The sequence below is a fragment of the Kogia breviceps genome, chromosome 12 (genome assembly GCF_026419965.1).
Source record: "Kogia breviceps isolate mKogBre1 chromosome 12, mKogBre1 haplotype 1, whole genome shotgun sequence".
NCBI lineage: Eukaryota > Metazoa > Chordata > Mammalia > Artiodactyla > Physeteridae > Kogia > Kogia breviceps.
Window position 1 is genome coordinate 100,088,873 of NC_081321.1, and position 17,834 is coordinate 100,106,706.

Sequence of the window (17,834 nt, forward strand, 5' to 3'; positions counted from 1 at the left end):
TTGTAAAGAAGGAACTGCTGCTACGCGCATGACTCTGACAGACACATTATGAGCAGAGAGGTAGGACATAAATGAGGGCATCCCGTGTGTAGTATTTACGTGAATTTTAAGGACAGGCAGAGCTAATCTATGGTGATAGATAATCAGAAAGGGGTTAGCTCGGAGTGGGGGGCAAGGAGGTACTAGAAGAGGGTGAGAGGAGTGTTCTCAAGTCTTGTTGGGGGGCTATATTCATTCTTTTATGGTGTATAAATTACACTGCAATTAAAAATGTGACACCTGCCCCCCCCGCCCCCCCCCAAAAAAAAAGAAAAAAAAGAAAAAAGAAACACCTCTAAAGGGCTGGAGGGAGGAACTGGCCTTGCATCTCTCCAGGACTTACTCCCAAGCAATCGCAAGGCACTGCATCAGGACAGACAAGTGGGAGAATCATGGGGTCTGACCTCCAGGAACTCCTAAGCCCCTTCTAGGAAGTGAGGCTCAGGCTCATGGCGTGGCCCTGACGGTGGGCGGGCTCCAGGCTCCGGGCTCCAGGCTCCGGGCTCTGGGCTCCAGGTGGCACTCACAGAAGAGGGAAGTGAGTGACGGCTGGAGTCGTCAGGAAGGTGTCCTAGATCTGCACGAGGCTGAGCTGGGCCTGGAAGGCTGGGTGGATTTTGCAAAGTTGGAGGTGAAGGTGGCGACGCCACAGGAACTTTGTAGAAACACAGCAGGGTAGACGATGAAAGGTAGGTCTTCGGCGTCCTCGAGCCGGCTCCCTGAACCCCTCCCCAAGTCTGGCTGTGCTTCTCAGTTCCTGTGTGTGCCGGCAGAAGTACTCAGTGCGGCTATATTCTCTTCTCTGTTGCTCTCTTTTCGTAATTTCGATAAGTTTATTCTATATCCACCCACAAAAAGACACCCATTCTTCTCCATGGCAGCATTGTCGCCCAGTGGGGATGTAACAGGGTTTTTAATCACCTCCCTATTAATAGACACTTTGTTTCTAATTTTCTGTTATGATTGTGCTCAGATGAACACCCGTGTGCATAATCCTTGTGTACCTTTGCAGACATGCTTGTCGAATAGGTTTCTTCAAGTGAGGTCGCTGCTCAGGCATTATACACCTTTAAGATTTGACCAACAAAAAAATCATATCAATATACACTCCTACCAAACTATAAGAGCGTGGCTGTTTACCCAGAATCTCATCAATATGGGGCATTATTTAAGATTCTAACTTTTGACAAGTGTCTTGCTTTGATAATGTAGTTCTTTGATCACCATTAAGGTTACGTGCCTACTTTTGTACATTTACTAGCCATTTCTGTCCCCTGTGAATTTTCCATTTCTCTGTAGATTGATCACTCTAACTTCTTTATGTGTTCTTTACATATTAGTGATGCTAACCTTTTAATATTTTATGTTGCGTGGGTATTTTTCAGATCTGTCATTTGTTTTTGTTAACATAGTTTCTTTCACTGTACAGTCATTTTAAACCTTTATATAGTTAATTTGTTAAGCTTTTTATTTATAGTTTCTGAGATTTGTGTCTTGCTTCGGAAGACCTTTTTCCCATCCCAGAGGCAGCAAGATATTCTCTTATATTTTCTTGTATTTAAAAAATCATTCCTTTTATAGACTCACGTTGCATTTAGATCTTTGGATCTTTAATCATCTGGAAATGTGTTTTTGTATGGTAAGATATATGTTCTAACTTACTTCTCTGAAAATAGATACTATATTGTTAGGACGTCACGAGTTGGTGGGCCCCTTGATTTGAAATGCCCTTTTTATCACAACTAGATACAGGTTTGATGTGAACCACTTATTCTGTTACACGTATCTCTCTCTTCATTTTAGTTTTGCTCTTAGAATCCTAATGTCTTAATTATTGTAGTCCTAGTATACATTTTCTTATCCGTTAATGCAAATTCTTTTACGTTATTCTTTTTGGAAATTTTATTGGCCGCTCTTATGCATGTGCTGTTCCGGATGAACTTCAGGTCAGCTAATTAAGTTTCAGTCTGTCCTGCAGTCTATCCTGTTGGAATTTTGATGGTCTTTGCTTCGAACTTAAAAGATGGACAGTTGGCCGCATTGTAATTTTGAGTCTTAGATCCAGTCTTCTCTGTCTTCTTATCTTTATCTCCTAAATTTCTCTTTGGTCATCGCCCTTCTCTCACTGTCACCATCGTAGCCACCATCACCTCTGCCCTGGGCTTCCTAAGTAGCCCCGTAAGTGGGCTCTTTGGGGCCACTGGCCCCTCCGATCCTTTTTCCGCTATGGTCAAGGCTTTGCATAAGCTGTTCCCTGGGCCCAGAATATTCCCCTTCCGGCCCCCTCTTCTCTCAGTTGATCCCTCCGCATCTCTAGGTCTTATTTCAGTTCTCATGTCCTCAAGGACCTCCCTAACTGGGTACACCTTCTCACTGAGGACTTCACTGTGCTCTTCACCTCGTCTTTTAGGCACTTAATCCAGTCTTGATTTTACATTTGCCATGACCTTGGAGTGGGGGGTGAGTTCCCTGCGCCCGGGGGGGGCTGTGTGGTGGTCACTTGAGTAATTCCCCGACCGCCGGCCCCGCGCCTGGCCCCGTGGATGTGTTCCTTAAATACTTGTTAATGTCAGTCATTGAGCTCCGTGTTTTCCTCTATTTCTTTATGTCTTTAAGTAAAACCCCTATAGTTTTCTTCAGACGGTGTTGTGCATTTCTTGTTAAGGTTTTATGCCTGCCGGGTTTTCTATTTATTTTTTTGTCAGTAGTGGCAAGCTGTTGGTTTTTGTCCCTTGCATCTGCCCGTCTTGCTGAACTCCGAACCCTGTCTCCTGGGGCTGCCGGCCTCTCTGCTGGCTTCGTCCTCAGGCCGGCTGGATTCTAGGTGGCTGTCGCGGTCCCCAGCCTGACATCTGACCCGAGCAACGTTCAGAGGAAGCAAGAGAGGGTTATACCTCCGACACATTTCCCAAGAGCCAGGAGGAGCTTTCTCAGAAGCCCCCAGCTAATTTGCTCTCTCTTCTCAGTGGTTCAGATAGGGTCCCAGGCCCGTTGCCGAATCCGTCACTGGTGAGGGCGTGGCTTAGCTCCATACCAGCCAACCCGGTCTAAGTTTAGGGTGAGGCAGGTGGGTTCAGCCTCCCCTGGGCTGCTGGGGGTGGTCCACTTTGCATAGCCAGGATCCTCTTGGAAAGGTGAACGGGGCGAATGGGCCCCGGGGGAAAGTCCACACCTGACACCTGTCAGAGCAGTCCTGTTACTTCTCCCATCCACTCATTCCAACACCGTAATAAAGTTATAATATAAGATTTCCTGATGCGGAACCATCCTCTCATTCCTGGAGTGAATCCTACTGGGGTCTGCTATTCTTTGGCTATCCCGTTGCGTTTTGATCTAAGATTTCGCTCTCGTCTGTGTTCCAAGAAGCCTTCTTAGTAATGGGAGTTCATCGTGGGGAAGGATTCCGGGACGTGAAGGTCACGTGCTTCCTGTGCCGCCATGGCCAAGTCACCTGACCTCTCTGAGGCTGTTCCTCCTTCACCTTGTAGGATTGCAGCCCTGATGGACTCAAGCTGTCTGGAGGATCAAATCGTATATATGAAAGCTTCTCTTAAACACCAGAGCTCACACAAAGTCAGAACTGTGTCCCATACTGTCCATTTAAGGTACCACTTTTATGAGTTTGTTTCGTGAAGAGAGAGAACATTAATGACTGAGATTTCGCTCGGCTTTCTTCATAAACGACCATCAGAAAGCCAGGCTCATGCAGTCAGAGAGGCCCTGGGAACATGATCGGTAAACATTGCATTCCTGGTGTTCGGATATTAGGTTCCTGCTTTTCATAACATCCTTAGGGAACTGGGGAAGATTTGATATTTTCTGAGATTGCCGCGAAACGCAAGTTATCGCTGGTACCGTTGCCCAGTTTTTCTGTCCTTATTTTCCTTAGGCTTTAGTAATTGGAAAAAGATTAGATGCCAGGACTTTGTCTTTTGTTGATTATATTACCGAAGTCTTCTCTTTAATCATTTCTTTTATTCCTAGTATTAATCATTAGCTCTGAGCTGTTGGGTGGAGGACCCAATGGTGGATCCCTAACTTAAAGGAAAGAAATAATTACTTCAGTTTCTGTGGCGTTGACTGTTATCTGTCTACAAATTGAAATGTGTCCTCTAGCCGTTCAGAGCATGTGATGGAGACACTGGAGGAGACCCAGAAGGTCAGACAGAATTCAGGGGCCCTTATCCTTGCCCCACCCGCCCGGCCCAGGCTCTGCCCCATCCTGCCCTTCGTCCAGGCTCCTCTGCCCCTGCCAGCCCCGCCCCTCTGTGACAACCCCCCCACCCCCCACCGTAGGTGTCCGTTATGGCAGCAGTGACTTGTACTCTTTTTTTTTTTTTTTTTTTGCGGTACGCGGGCCTCTCACTGTCGCGGCCTCTCCCGTTGCGGAGCACAGGCTCCGGACGCGCAGGCCCAGCGGCCACGGCTCACGGGCCCAGCCGCTCCGCGGCACGTGGGATCTTCCCGGACCGGGGCACGAACCCGCGTCCCCTGCATCGGCAGGCGGACCCTCGACCGCTGTGCCACCAGGGAAGCCCGACTTGTACTCTTTAAACTTGATTGTCCTTGGTGTGTGTAATGTGGCTACATCCTTATCAGTGCTGTGTAGACACAAGCGTATGTCCATGAAGGAAAGTCTTTCAAAACCAGTCCTGGGAAAAACACCTCATGTAGGTCTTCTTAGTGAGAGTGACATGGGATGAAGGAAAGATGTGAAGTTGGGAGGGGGAGGGCGTGAGAGAGAGAGAAGGAAAGAAGGAAGAGGGTAGGAAGGAAGGAGGGGTGGAAGGAAGCCGAGTCCTCTGGACCTCACCTGTCTCGGTGGCTCCAGGGACACTGGGGTGCGTTCAGCAAACACACGCTAAGATTTAAATGTAAACGGGTCACGTTTAGCTTTGCTTGAATAGAGTGGAAACCTCTCTCGTCTGTTGGCAACAGTCAGTATCTGGACTTTTTATCATTTAGGTTCAGTCTGGTCTCATTCACGGGGCTCTTTGCCCCTAGTAACTGGTGGAGGGGGTTACCACACAGTGGAAGGTTTGCTTGCTGTTGGTAACTCTGTTTTTCCCCGTCTCTTTTTTGTCAACAGAGGAACTGCGGAAGTTGAGCTGGTCCGGGATCCCGAAGCCCGTCCGTGCCATCACGTGGAAGCTGCTCTCGGTGAGTCCCCCCGGCCTGCCTGCCGTGCGTACGTCCTCCTGCGAGGACAGGCGCCCCTGGCCCGGCCAGGCTCCCGGCCCCGTCACGTGCCCTGTCTGTGCCGTGGTGATCTGGGCCTTCGACGGGGCTGCGATGGCATTTCCCATCCTTTGCTTAATTTCAAGCTTGGTTTGACAAGGCTGGCGGAAAATGAGGATAAGTCATAATTGATGACAGCTGTATTCTTTTTCTCTGATTTTATTAGTTTTTAAATATTTGTGGTAGTTCCAAACCTGTGGTATAGAAAAGTTCCAGCATAGAGAATTATTTCACCTCTGAGGATGCAAACAGCGAAATATGTTTGACTGAGGATTTTGTTTTAAATGTTAGAAACCACGACATTAGGAACAGTTTGTGGGACGGAGGCTGCAGTTGTGGCTTTGCTCACTCCTAGTGCTGAGCTGCCCGTCGTGGAGGCTTCTGGAGAAGTTCGGGTGCCGGTACTGCACCTGAGTCAATGTCAGAAGTGAGCTTGGCCCTGCTGAAAATTTCAGAGTCGTTTATTCACAGCTTTCTTCCCCTTTCCTTTTTTTTTATTAGTTTTGGAGCTAAGTTAATAAGGACGCCTAAGAGTTCACTCTAAATTGGGTCTGACGTTCAGTATTTAAAAGACCCTTTCGTGCTAATGAGTCTTGATAAATTTGCAGCTTAGTACCTCATAATCCTAATTGCAGATGCAGCTCTGAATGGTGAATATTTAGTGATTAAATATTCTCTTGCAGTTAAAATTAGACCTACTGCAATGGCTTATGTTTTCGTTGTTTGGTGGTTTTTTTTTTTTTTTTTTTTTTTTTTTGCGGTACGCGGGCCTCTCACCGTTGTGGCCTCTCCCGTTGCGGAGCACAGGCTCCGGACGCGCAGGCTCAGCGGCCACGGCTCACGGGCCCAGCCGCTCCGCGGCACGTGGGATCCTCCCGGACCGGGGCACGAACCCGCGTCCCCCGCATCGGCAGGCGGACTCTCAACCGCTGCGCCACCAGGGAAGGCCTGGTGTTTTTCATTTTAAGTGTTTGTATCCAGTTTTCCAAATGTCCTCTGAGACAGGTTACGGGAAGTTTGGATGAAAATACCCTTAAGAGCCTCTGTTGCGGTGTTGTCTTTGTTGAGGGTGTGCTGCGCCTGGTGGAAAGTCCTCTGTGAATTCCGTTGCCCCGCCCTCTTTCCTGTCGTCCTCAGCCTCTGTGGGTCATGCTTTAGGTCCCCGCTCGTGCTGCCCAGTGACTGACCTGGAAGAAGGGCCAGCCGGGGCTCAGCGGACAGAGGGGCAGGAGAGGAGGTAGCACAGGCTCCACCTGGCTGACGGGAAGGGATGGGGGCGAGGTGGGGCGAGTCTGTAACCAGGAGCGCTGGGGATGCGGGTGACAGAAAGCCCAGCCGGCTCAGGCACATTTATCCACTTCACCACCACTGATGACAGGGGCCCTTTGCCCGGAGGCGGAGGGGAGTTAGACACTAGCCCGCCACAGCGGGTTGGGGTGCTTGGGTTGGGTCAGGGGTGCAGCACGGTTTGCTCTGGGGACCACAGACTGTGGAATGTATGGGAAGCAGGCAGGCGGGCACCGCGGGCGAGAGGAGGGCAGCAGTGTAAGTGCCGAGGGCACACGTACCGGGGGGAGGCCTTGACTCCCAGGGTCTGCAGGTGGTGGCGGTGGGTGAGAGGTCAGGGAGAAAAAGGACAGAGAGGAGTGGGGCAGTTGTGGCTCTCTTAGGCTTGCGTTGATGGCTGAGTTAAAAAAAATAAATAAATAAGAGCGTTGGGGTCAATGAGCAGAGCCTGTCCTGCCAAAGGCCCACCAAGAAAGAGGGGCCGTTGCAGGGCAGTGCCAGGCAGGGCTTCTTGGAGAAGGTGGGATGCTTCTGTGGCATCTCGAACGGGGTGTCAGGGCTCCTCCGGAGAGGAAGGTGAAGAGGTCACGTGGCCTGGGGCATATGCAGCGGAGGCAGGACCCGGAGGAGTCAAGGCCGAGGCGAGCCAGCTCCCCGGGAAGCAGCGGGCTGACCCCTGGACGAGGGAGGGGATGGGGAGCCACGGGGAGCTGGCACCAGGGGAGGCCGGCTCTCAGGGGCCGCGCGGCGAAGGCTTGAAGTGGGGGGCTGGGGGGCCGCGTTTCTGCTGAAGCCAGGAGCCTCTTGCAGGGGCCGTCGGTTGGCTTATGCATTCGCTTGATCAATATTTATCGAGCGTTTTCCGTGTCTCAGGCACTGTGTGTGGTGCCAGGAGGTAGCAGGGAAGGGAAAACGACCACGTCGTGTCCGTCACGGGGCCTGCGGAACAGGGTGCAGTCACTGCCTTCCTCTGCTGCCCCCAGGACAGAGCTGGATCTCGCTGCTCGGAAAGGAGCCCATCTTCCCAGGAGCCGGCTTCCCCAGTGCGCTGCTATCTCCCGCTCTCTTCCTTTGCTTTTTCACGTGTCTCGCAAGCATTTATCGAGTGCTTGCTGTGTGCCAGACCGTGCACGTGCGAGAGATTCCTCTGGAAGCGGTGGTCTGTGCCCCTTGGAAGGGGGTTAGACCTGGGGCAGGGAGAACGGGAGGGGGAAGAGGGGGTCCGGGCCTGCAGGTGTGGGTGGGGCTCGGGCAGTTGAGGAGAAAGCCAGGGTGGGCGCTTTGGAACTGTGCTCATTGGCAGTGCAGGCCTGTGCGGGCGAGCAGGGGTGACACCCCGGCCTGCAGGGCTCCCGAGCTGCACGTGGTGCAGCCACGGGGGCAGGGAGGGGGCTCTGGGCACCCAGGGGCAGGGGACCCAGCGGGCGGAGGGGTGTTGGGCAGAGCCGGGTGTGGACAGGCGAAAGGAGGTCGGACCGTGGGCGCGGTCACCTCCTGTCCTGTAAACCGGACCCAGGGGCTTGCTTCTGAGGCCTGTGCTCGTCCCACGGGTGCCCCCGGCGCGGACAGCCTCAGCGCGTGTCCGGCGGCAGGAAGCCCGGGCGCACGGTGAGCCCTGCCCCTCGTGCAGCCCGGTCCGGCAGGTGTTCCTCGTGGGTCTGCCCTGGCTGGGCCCTGTGCACGTGCCAGGCCCAAGGGCGTCACGGGGATGGTGGGGAGAGAACCCTGCGGGCTCCTGGGCCGCAGGGGTGGGGGGCGTGTGGAGGAGGGGTCTCCGCAGTCAGGGCTGCCTCTCGGTCGGTCTCTGCCTCCGAGGGTCTCACCCAGCCCGACACTCCTCTCTCCTGGGAAGCCCTCGCAGATCCTGATGTTTGGGCCCATGAAACAGATCCGAGCCTTGGGTGGACTGAGGTGTCAGGGTTGGTACCGCCTGTGGCTCGCTGTGACACGGGGGTCCGCCGAGCGCCCACCCCAGGCTGGGCAGCAGGGACGTGGCGGTTTCAGGTCACCTCTTGACCTGTGTGGCTTTCCATTCTGGGTCCACATTCGTGTCACCTGGGCAGCTTGGGGAATACTGCTATCTGGCTTCCCCAGGGGTTCTCAGGCGGGCCCGGGGTTGGTGACCGCTGCTCCAGGACACTCCGGCCCTACGTGGGACAGGGTAGGGCACCCCCGAGATGGGCACCGCCCATCTGGCAGACAGGGCGCTGAGGGCAGCGCACCTGGGCGGAGGTGCCGGGCGGGGGAGCGGCTGGGCCTGACCCAGGCCGATTGTGTGGTCCGGGGCTCAGCTGCCGGCGCGGAGGTGGGTGTCTCAGCCCCCTCGGTGTCCAGGATCAAGAGCTGAACCAGGATCGGGAAGAATTTACGCTCTGTCCGGTCTAGAAAGACCACCAACCACAGCTGAACTTGAATATGAGTCTAGTTCAAGACCTGGCGAACGAAGGACTCTCCCGCCACGTTCAAGATTTGTCGTTAACACGGTCCCGGTGGCTCGTGGCTGAGCACCGTTCTTAACTGATGAGTAGGAAATGCTGCTTTAATGAAGAAAGATGGGAAACTTGGCTCTGGTCACTTATGGAGAGCTAAGACGTGCTCTAGAACTTTCCATGAAACCACCACTGACGCTGGTTGACATTGAAATTCCATGCAAGCCGTGCAGTAACTTTAAAAAATTAATCCTGCAGACACTGATTTATTTAAAACAGATATAACCAAACAGGACCTACTGTGGAGCACAGGGAACTCTGCTCAGTATTCTGTAATAACCTAAACGGGAAAAGCACTTGAAAAAGAATGGATACGTGTATACGTATCACTGAATCACTCTGCTGTACACCTGAAACTGTCACAACGTTGTTAATCAACTGTGCTCCAATATAAAATAAAAATTAAAAAAAATTTAAAAAGTTAGTGCTGTAGAAAATCATATTTTTGACTCTAAAAAACAACTATTTCAGAAACATTGAACAAAAACAAAGTAAACACTTGACATTTATGCTAGTCAGTAGAATGATTAGAAAGGATCAGTGAAACTCTGGTATCATCTTTCCTTCTTTCAATATATTGAGGTGAGTTTGCACATGAACCCAGCGGGAGGGAGTGATTTGATGTTTGTGTCACCGGGACAGTTTTGATATAACTATATGCATGCATTGTTTTACATTTATGATTAGTGTTTTTATAGCATGCTAATACAGCAATTAAGTTTTCTGTAGTTCCGTCATTTAAAATTCAGTGCATACTTGAGTATATTTCATTTGCATAATTTCCCGTCTTGCTTAATTATCTAGGGGCCTCAACTTGCATGTGTGTGTTTTCCTTTAGGAACGGGAGCGTCAGGAGTATGTGTGGGGCTTTTTATCGCCCGTGTCCCTGTTTTGACACCCTTGCCTTTTAGGAGTTCTGTTTTGGTACGTTACTTAACGTTTGGGGGTGGCGAGAATTTCTGGGTACTCGTTCACATGCACTAGGAACCCTTTGGTGGCACTGCAGGTGCTCTGCCTAAGGCTGTCCACTCTGACCCCGGCTGACACCGGGGTGGCCCCACTGCCCTGGCCTGGCACACATGTCCATGCCCCTCCCGTGCCAGGCTGTTTCGGGCTTGCCCAGGACCAGCCGGGACGTGCCGCCCTGTGTGCTCCATGCGGCTCTGTCACCTTTCTCAGGGCGTCTGTGTCTGTCCCTCTCCACCTCCATCCTCTCCTCCATCACCAAACCCAACCCAGAGCAGTGCTGGGCCAGTGCAGCCCCACTTCTCGTCAATTAGCTCAGACACATCCTCCCCAGCCCCCAGGGCAGGGCCGCTCCCTGGGGTGTGACGGTGTCCTTGCACATCTGCTGACATCATTGGTTCATCCACCAAGTATCTATGGAGCATCTGTTGTGTCCAGACAGCATCCTGAGCCCTTGGGGGCTGTCTGTGAACAAAAGGGGGGACGGTGCCTGCCCGGATGGAGCTGGCCTTCTAGCGGGATGACACAAGCAGTAAACGCAACAAGTGAACTTCACAGTATCTTCCGGGGAGCTGAGTGCTACAGAACAAAACGCGAGCGAAGTAGGGGGGATCCTGAGGGCGAGGTCGGCGGCGGCCGGCCGGGGCGGCGACGTGTGAGCAGGCACGTGGGGGAGGGGAGGGGCGTGGCCTCGCAGGGTCTGGGGCCGCGCGTCCAGGTGCGCGGGTCCTTTGTAGAGGGAGGTACCAACTCCAGCAGCGCAGCGCGTGGGCCTTCGGGGCGCGGTGCAGACCGCGCAGCCCCGCTGCCCGGAGCCCTGCTCGGACCTCGAGCAGGCTGAGCAGCCGGAACTAGAAGCGCCCTCGGCCCGATGCCAAGAGGAGGGGCCGCTCCTGTGGGAGGGCCGAGGCGGCGCCCGAGCCCGGAGCCCAGACCGAGGGCCTGGGAGCTGGGCCTGCAGAGGAGGAGGGGCAGGGCGGGCGGCTCCCTCAGGCCTCGCAGCCTGTCCTCGGAGCCGGAGATTCTCTTGTAAAGGAAGGTGCGCAGCCGAGTCCCCGTATATGCCGTTTTGCCGACAGAAGCATCCTGCGGCCGGATGTGGCCTGTGGGCGGGAGTTTGCCGACCCTGATGCAGAGGAGCAGCGAACTCCGAGGGGCCCCCCAGCCGGGGCGGTGGGGGGCGGGGGAGCAGGGAGAGGGAGGGGCGAGCGCCCGCCCGCTGAGGGCTGGGAAGGGCCCGAGGGGCGGGCGGGAGGCCTGGCGGGAGCAGGATGAGAAGCGGGCAGGGTCTCTGGGGCGTGGCGCTGCGTTCTCTGGTCCTTCTTTTCCACGGCAGCGCTGGCAGTCGTGCGGGGATGGCCTGTCGGGTGGGGAGAGAGGCAGGGCCTGGCATCCCGGCATCCCGGTGCGGTCAGGGAACGGGTGTGTGTGACAACGTGGTGACGGGGGACTCGGGCCCCGCCTCTGGGAGCGAAGCCAGGTGGCCCCGAGGAGGTAGGGCCTCAGGTGGGCCGGCTTTGCCTGCAGCCCCCGCCGGCCTGCCTGCCCCTGGGGCCCGTTTCCTCACCTGGGAACAGGGCTGGCGTCGGCCCGTGTGTGCCAGCGAGGGTTAGAGGCAGGTCTGTGCGCAGCCTGGCGGGGAGCTGTCCCTGCGTTCCCTCAGCCGCGACTGTGGCACTTTTAGGACAAAGAAAAAGAAGTAAACCCTGGTCGTCGTTACTCTCCAGGAGGTGACAGAGACTTGACATGGCAGTGAGGCCAGCCTGGGCGTGGTCAATGCCCCTGGTCCCAGACGGATTCTCTGAAGCTGTGACTTCCCTCGGGGGGGGGCAGGGCTGGGAGCCCAGCAGGAAGGGGGCTCTGTGTTGAGGGGCCCCCCCCCCAGGCCGGCGTGTTCCAGGTGGTGCGGGCTGAAGAGGCCGCGTCCTGAGCTGCTCAGGTTTGCCAGCTGGCATGTGGAGGCTCTGGAGGCGGGCCCGGCACTTCCGTCCACGCTGGGGGGCTCCTCTTTGTTTTTGTCGCTGGCGTAATTCTGTGAAGCGGCCTGCTCTTTGGAACACAGATGCCTCACTTGACCAGAAAAAATAGAGGCAGGTGGGAACCGCGGCCACTCCTTTCCTGGGTAGTAGGGCTGCTCGCTACCTGACTCTCATGTGTTGTCAGATGGACCTGCCGCTCTGGGAATGGGCCCCTTTCCGGCCAACGGTCATCAGTGGAAGCCGTGTGAGGGCAGGTGTTCTCCACGGGGGCTCCTCCTCACTGTTGGGGAAGGTGGAGGGCAGGTGGCACCTCGTGCCAAGGCTGCTGGGATGTAAATTGCTACACCTCCTGGCAGCGCCACTTGGAAAAAGAGGCATCGAGAGCCTTAAATATAGCCCGTATCCCTCGGAGCTAACGATGCACTTGTAGAAATTTCACTGCTCACGACCACGTATTTTAGAATACTGGACAATTGAAAGTTGTCAAAAGGTTCAGAAATCGAGGAAAGAAATAGAAATCCGTATAAAGAAATATATATGGTCGGGGCTTCCCCGGTGGCGCAGTGGTTGAGAGTCCGCCTGCCGATGCGGGGGACGCAGGTTCGTGCCCCGGTCTGGGAAGATCCCACGTGCTGCGGAGCGGCTGGGCCCGTGAGCCATGGCCGGTGAGCCTGAGCGTCCGGAGCCTGTGCTCCGCAACGGGAGAGGCCACGACAGTGAGAGGCCTGCGTACCCGAAAAAAAAAAAAGAAATATATATGGTGGAAGGCTATGCAGCCTTGGGGATGAGTGGTTTTAGAGCAGGGGTTGGCAAGCTTTTTCTGTAAAGGGCTGCAGAGCAAGCGTTTTAGCACGTGTTTCAGTGGGTCACGTGGTCTCTTTCCAACCACTCAGCTCTACCTGGGTTGTGTGCAGCCGTACACGTGAGCAAACGGGCGTGGCTGTTTGCCGCCGAAGTTCTGTTTATGGAAATGGGCAGTGGGCTGGCGTTTGCCGACCCCTGGAGTGGAACAATACCACGTGACAGCGGGAATACGGTCATGATTTTAAGTTGAGATACATAAGCACGGAATGTTGGAGAGGAAATTTCCTTAAAAAGGACTCTAGCCGTTAAAAGTAAATTGGGCTTCGTTAAAGTTAGGGACTTCTCTTCATCAAAAGACATCGTTAGTGGGGAGAAAAGGCAAAGCGCGGGGAGGAGGAGGAGGTGCTCACAACAGGACTCACGTCAGACTACATATGGCAGGTGCTTATGAATCCGGAGGAGAGAGGGGACCGCCTGACAGGGAAGGGAAAGGGGCTGCACTCAGGTGACGTACACGGCATCCTTCAGTCCACTGGAGATGCAGGTGAAAACTACATTCTGGTAGCTACCTCCGTGAACCCATCAGGATGGCCAGAATGAAAAGATGTCTGATACCAAGTGTCGGTAAGGACGTAGGGCAGTGGGCGTTCCCATGCACTTCGAATGGGAGGGTAACCACTTTGGAAGATTCTTCAGCAAAATCTGTCAGAGGTATGCCCACCTGATAGGTTCTGCTCCCAGGTATGAAATAAAGGGGATGCGTGTGCTCACACGGCTGAGAAGATACGGCTGGACTTAGGTGGATTTCATCATCAAGGCGACTGAGCGCAGCTCTTCTTGAGTCAGCTCTTCATGGTGGACCTGCAGCTCGTGGTTCTCCCTCGTGGTCACAGAGTGGCTGTCGCAGCTCCAGACTGTGCACATTCTCTTTGATTCACAAGCAGCAGCAAAGAAGGCCCCGGGTCTGGCTTTTGTGCCTGCATCGGGTCCCCCCTTTACCCCCGAGCCTGCCGGTCACTGGCTGGTGGGATGGTGTAGCTGTTTAGCTTATTAGCCCATCAAGGCCTGTCCTGAAGGAAGGGGATTACCCACCTTCAGGTGGCACATGGGTTGAGACTAGGAAGACACAACTCCCAGAGGCTCTTCAGGGCTCTGTTTGAACAAAGGATGCATAGATGTTCAGCGGTAAGCACAGTGACGTTGACTTTGGATGTGAAAGCGCTTTAAAACGCAGAAGGCACCGCAGCGGATGTATTTGTTCATTTTTCACTCATGCATGAATGCACTCGGTGAAAACTTGGGTGCCTGCCATGTGGCTGGCACGGTGAGGGGCTGGCTCTGCGGGGCCTCGTGCCGGGTGCTGCTGGGGCGCTGCGTGAGCAGCCTCCCCGAGGGTCAGGCCCAGCCTCCGGAGGGAGTGATGTTGAAGGGACACTCGCGGGATAGGCTTTAGAACGTTAGGAAGAAAGCAAGGAGAAAACCCTTCTTACACGGGACGCAAGGACCACTAAATAGCAAAGAAAAACTGTGCATTGGACTTCGTGAAAATGTGAAACTTCGGTTGTTTGAGACATAAAAAGGCAAGCCACAGGCTAGGAGACTATAATCACAGTGCACATATTTGACAAAAAGACTCGCGTCTCGAATGTATACAGCACTCATAAAACTCACTAAGAAGACAAGCAGCTGATTAAAAAACTGGGCAAAAGATGTTTCACCAAACAGACGTTTCACCAGAGAAGAGAAGCAGTGGCAGAGGGGTTTGTGAAAAGACGCTCAACATCACGAGTCATTCGGGAAATGAAATTAAAAGCCCTCGACAGGGCTTCCCTGGTGGCGCAGTGGTTGAGAGTCCGCCTGCCGATGCAGGGGATGCAGGTTCGTGCCCCGGTCCGGGAAGATCCCACGTGCTGCGGAGCGGCTGGGCCCGTGAGCCGTGGCCGCTGAGCCTGCGCGTCCGGAGCCTGTGCTCCGCAACGGGAGAGGCCACAACAGTGAGAGGCCCGCGTGCCGCAAAAAAAAAAAAAATTAAAAAAGCCCTCGACAGAGTGACTGATATTAGAGGTTGACAATACTGAGTTTCAGGGAGGGTGTGGAACGTCTGAGATTCTCAGGCATTGTTAGTTGGGATGGAAAATGGCATCATCCTTCTGGGAAAGGATCTGGCAGTTTCTTAGAAAACTAAACATACACCTACATTATGACCTAGTGACTCTGCTCCTAGGTATTTACCCAGTAGAAATCAAACTGTATATTCATAAAAATCTTGTGCAAGAATATTTATAACAAGCGTTATTTAAAATAACCCCAAACTAGAAACAACTCAAATGATCAGCAAAGAGTGAATGGCTTAACAAACTGGTAAATAGCCATACCCTGGAAATTCCACCTGGGGAGAAAGAGGAGGTCACTGTTGGTTCCTGAAAGAATCTCAAAAGACAGCAGGCTATCCTACGGTATTTGTCTTTCCCTGTCTGACTTACCGCACTTAGTATGATCATCTCTAGGTCCATCCACGTTGCTGCAAATGGCATTATTTTGTTCTTTTCTATGGCTGAGTAGTATTCCATTGCATATGTGTACCACATCTTCTTTATCCATTCATCTGTTGAAATCTAAAATATGGCACAAGTGAATTTATCTACAAAACAGGAACAAACTCACAGACATAGAGATCAGACTTGTGGTTGCCAAGGGGGAGGGGGGCGGGGACGGAAGGACTGGGAGTTCGGGGTTGGTAGATGCAAACTATTACATATAGAATGGATAAACAACAAGGTCCTACTGTAGAGTACCAGGATCTAGAGCCATTCTCCTGGGATAAACCATCATGGAAAAGAATATAAAAAAAGATTGTCTATAGGTGTATACCTGAGTCACTGCTGTACAGCAGAAATTAATGCAACACTGTAAATCAACTATACTTCAGTTAAAAAAAAAGCCAGCAGGCCGAGTGAAGGAAACCTCGCCCCCAGGCACAGGTCCCCGTGATTCCACTTACGGGTGATTCTAGGGCAGCAGCCGCGAGCCGTGGGGAAGAGGGGGTGGGGGGGACCGCGGAGGGCACTGGGGCGGTTTTGGGGCGATGACACTGCCCCAGTCTTCACGGGGGCAGCAGTTGCACGGTTGTACACCTTTGTCAGATGTCATGGAACCGTTTCCTGAAAAGAGGCACCTTCTCTTTTATCTCTGGTGTGGTGGTAATGTTGACTGAAAAAGTAGAAAATGTAAGACAGGAGTCTGGGCTCTTCACGGCCACCCTTTGCTGCCTGCTGGACCCTTTCTGAGTCGGTATTGGGCCTGCGGCTGCCAGAGCCCAGGAGTCTCTGGAGAGAGGATAAAACGTGCATGAGAATTTACACATATGTGTGCGTACACACACACACACACACACACACAAGCATATGCACGTGTGTATATATATGCGTATATGTGTACACATATGCACACATATATGCACACACACATGTATAGTTATAGGGCCTACACACTTCTGAGCTCTCCATGGTGTCCAAGGCATTTAGAGAAGGGGGCTTCCATCTCTCGGTTGTGCTATAGATGAGCGCGGTAAGTGCCTGCCTGCCGCGCTGCTTCCGGCCCACTCTTGTACGGCTGCAGGCAGAGTTCCGTCACCTCGGTGGGGGCTGCAGGTGTCTGAGCCCAGACCCCGTGGAGTGCGGTTGGGGGTGATAAACCCCGTGGTGATACCCATGATACCCCATGGGTGATACTTCCATGGGGCCCAGCTCACTGCTTTAATTTGTGTCTCTTTCTTCACACCTCATCTGTCCTCCCCTCCGTGTCAGATTTCAGAGCGCCAAGCTCGCGTAAGATGTGAGCCTTTTGCTTACAGACTTCTCACAGAGACTCCAGGAATTACCGTTAACCGTATGTACTTTTCTTGTTTGTTTTTTTCTCACGCAGGGTTACCTTCCCGCCAATGTAGACCGAAGACCAGCTACTCTCCAAAGAAAACAGAAAGAATATTTTGCTTTTATTGATCACTATTATGATTCTAGGACGGATGAAGTTCACCAGGATACATACAGACAGGTGGGGATACTTCTTCTTTTTCTTGTCGCTTGAGCTACTTGGTGACGTCTGCCTTCTTGGAGGAAACGCCTTATCTGGCAGGTTCCTGATTGGGTCACAGATCTTTATTTTCTAGTAAATAGATAAACTTCAAAACGAATAATGGTGAATTCCCGCTGATACTAGCACCTTGGACATCTCCAGTTCCTTCTGCAGAAGTGGGAAGGGAGCTCTTAATTGGAGCCACAGAACAGGTAGCCCAGACCCCTCTCCGTGCACTGAGCTCCTCCCCCGCCCCCCGCCCTGCCCCGGGTGGAGGGTGTCTTGTGACTCAGCGAGCGGCCCTCTGACCACAAGGTCAGGAGCAGACATTTGTCCGGTCGGGTCAGACGTGTGAGTCCCCTGGGCCCCGCGGGCGCTGTCCTCTGCTGCTGTCGGGGACGTGATGTGGGTAGAGGAGAGCCATGCTGCTCGGCTTGGTTCTGGAGACACACAGTTCAGTCCATAGCAGAGGTGTAGCCAGCTTATAGGTTTGCTATTTAGTTTAATATGAAATGGATATAATTATGGCTTCTTGAAGAGTCAGTTGACAGTGTGCATGATGGGAAAGATACTTACAATTGATTTACGGTTCATGGTGTGTCCAGAATTTGCTGTTAGAATCGCTCGAAGCCTTTATAATTCTCGTCTTTGTAATGTGTGAGAATTCAGAATGCTTTGTGCTGCAGTTGAACAAAAAGGTGGTTAGGAATTGGTAGCTCTGCCTCGTATTCTGACACGAACTTCTGATTTTCCTGATGCGTGTCAGTGTTGAGTAGTTCCTCTTGGAAACCCGACCTCTAGGTGAATGAGAGTTGCCGAATTTCTCCCCCTCAGACGTGGGATACTCACGTCTCCTTGTCAGTTCGGTGCGGTGCACAAAGGTCCAAAGACAGGCCTTAGCGCTCATTGCTAGTCACGGGTTCTTTGAGTTAAATGGATTGCTGAAAGGCATCTTCCC

The 17,834-nt window shown here is 53.1% G+C and overlaps 1 protein-coding gene across 12 annotated transcripts in view; it reads left to right on the top strand.

Moving 5' to 3' along the window:
• TBC1D22A (TBC1 domain family member 22A) overlaps positions 1-17,834 on the top strand; it is a 541,067-nt gene that overhangs the window by 81,553 nt on the left and 441,680 nt on the right. For all 12 annotated transcript variants that reach the window (XR_010835979.1, XM_059081667.2, XM_067010451.1 and 9 more), the window contains exons 5-6: positions 5,129-5,199; positions 16,727-16,855. Coding sequence is in view for 11 of the 12 variants with exons in the window: in XM_059081667.2 (XP_058937650.1) it covers positions 5,129-5,199; positions 16,727-16,855 (200 nt within the window). In the remaining variant the exon portion in view is untranslated. The remainder of the gene's footprint in view (positions 1-5,128; positions 5,200-16,726; positions 16,856-17,834) is intronic.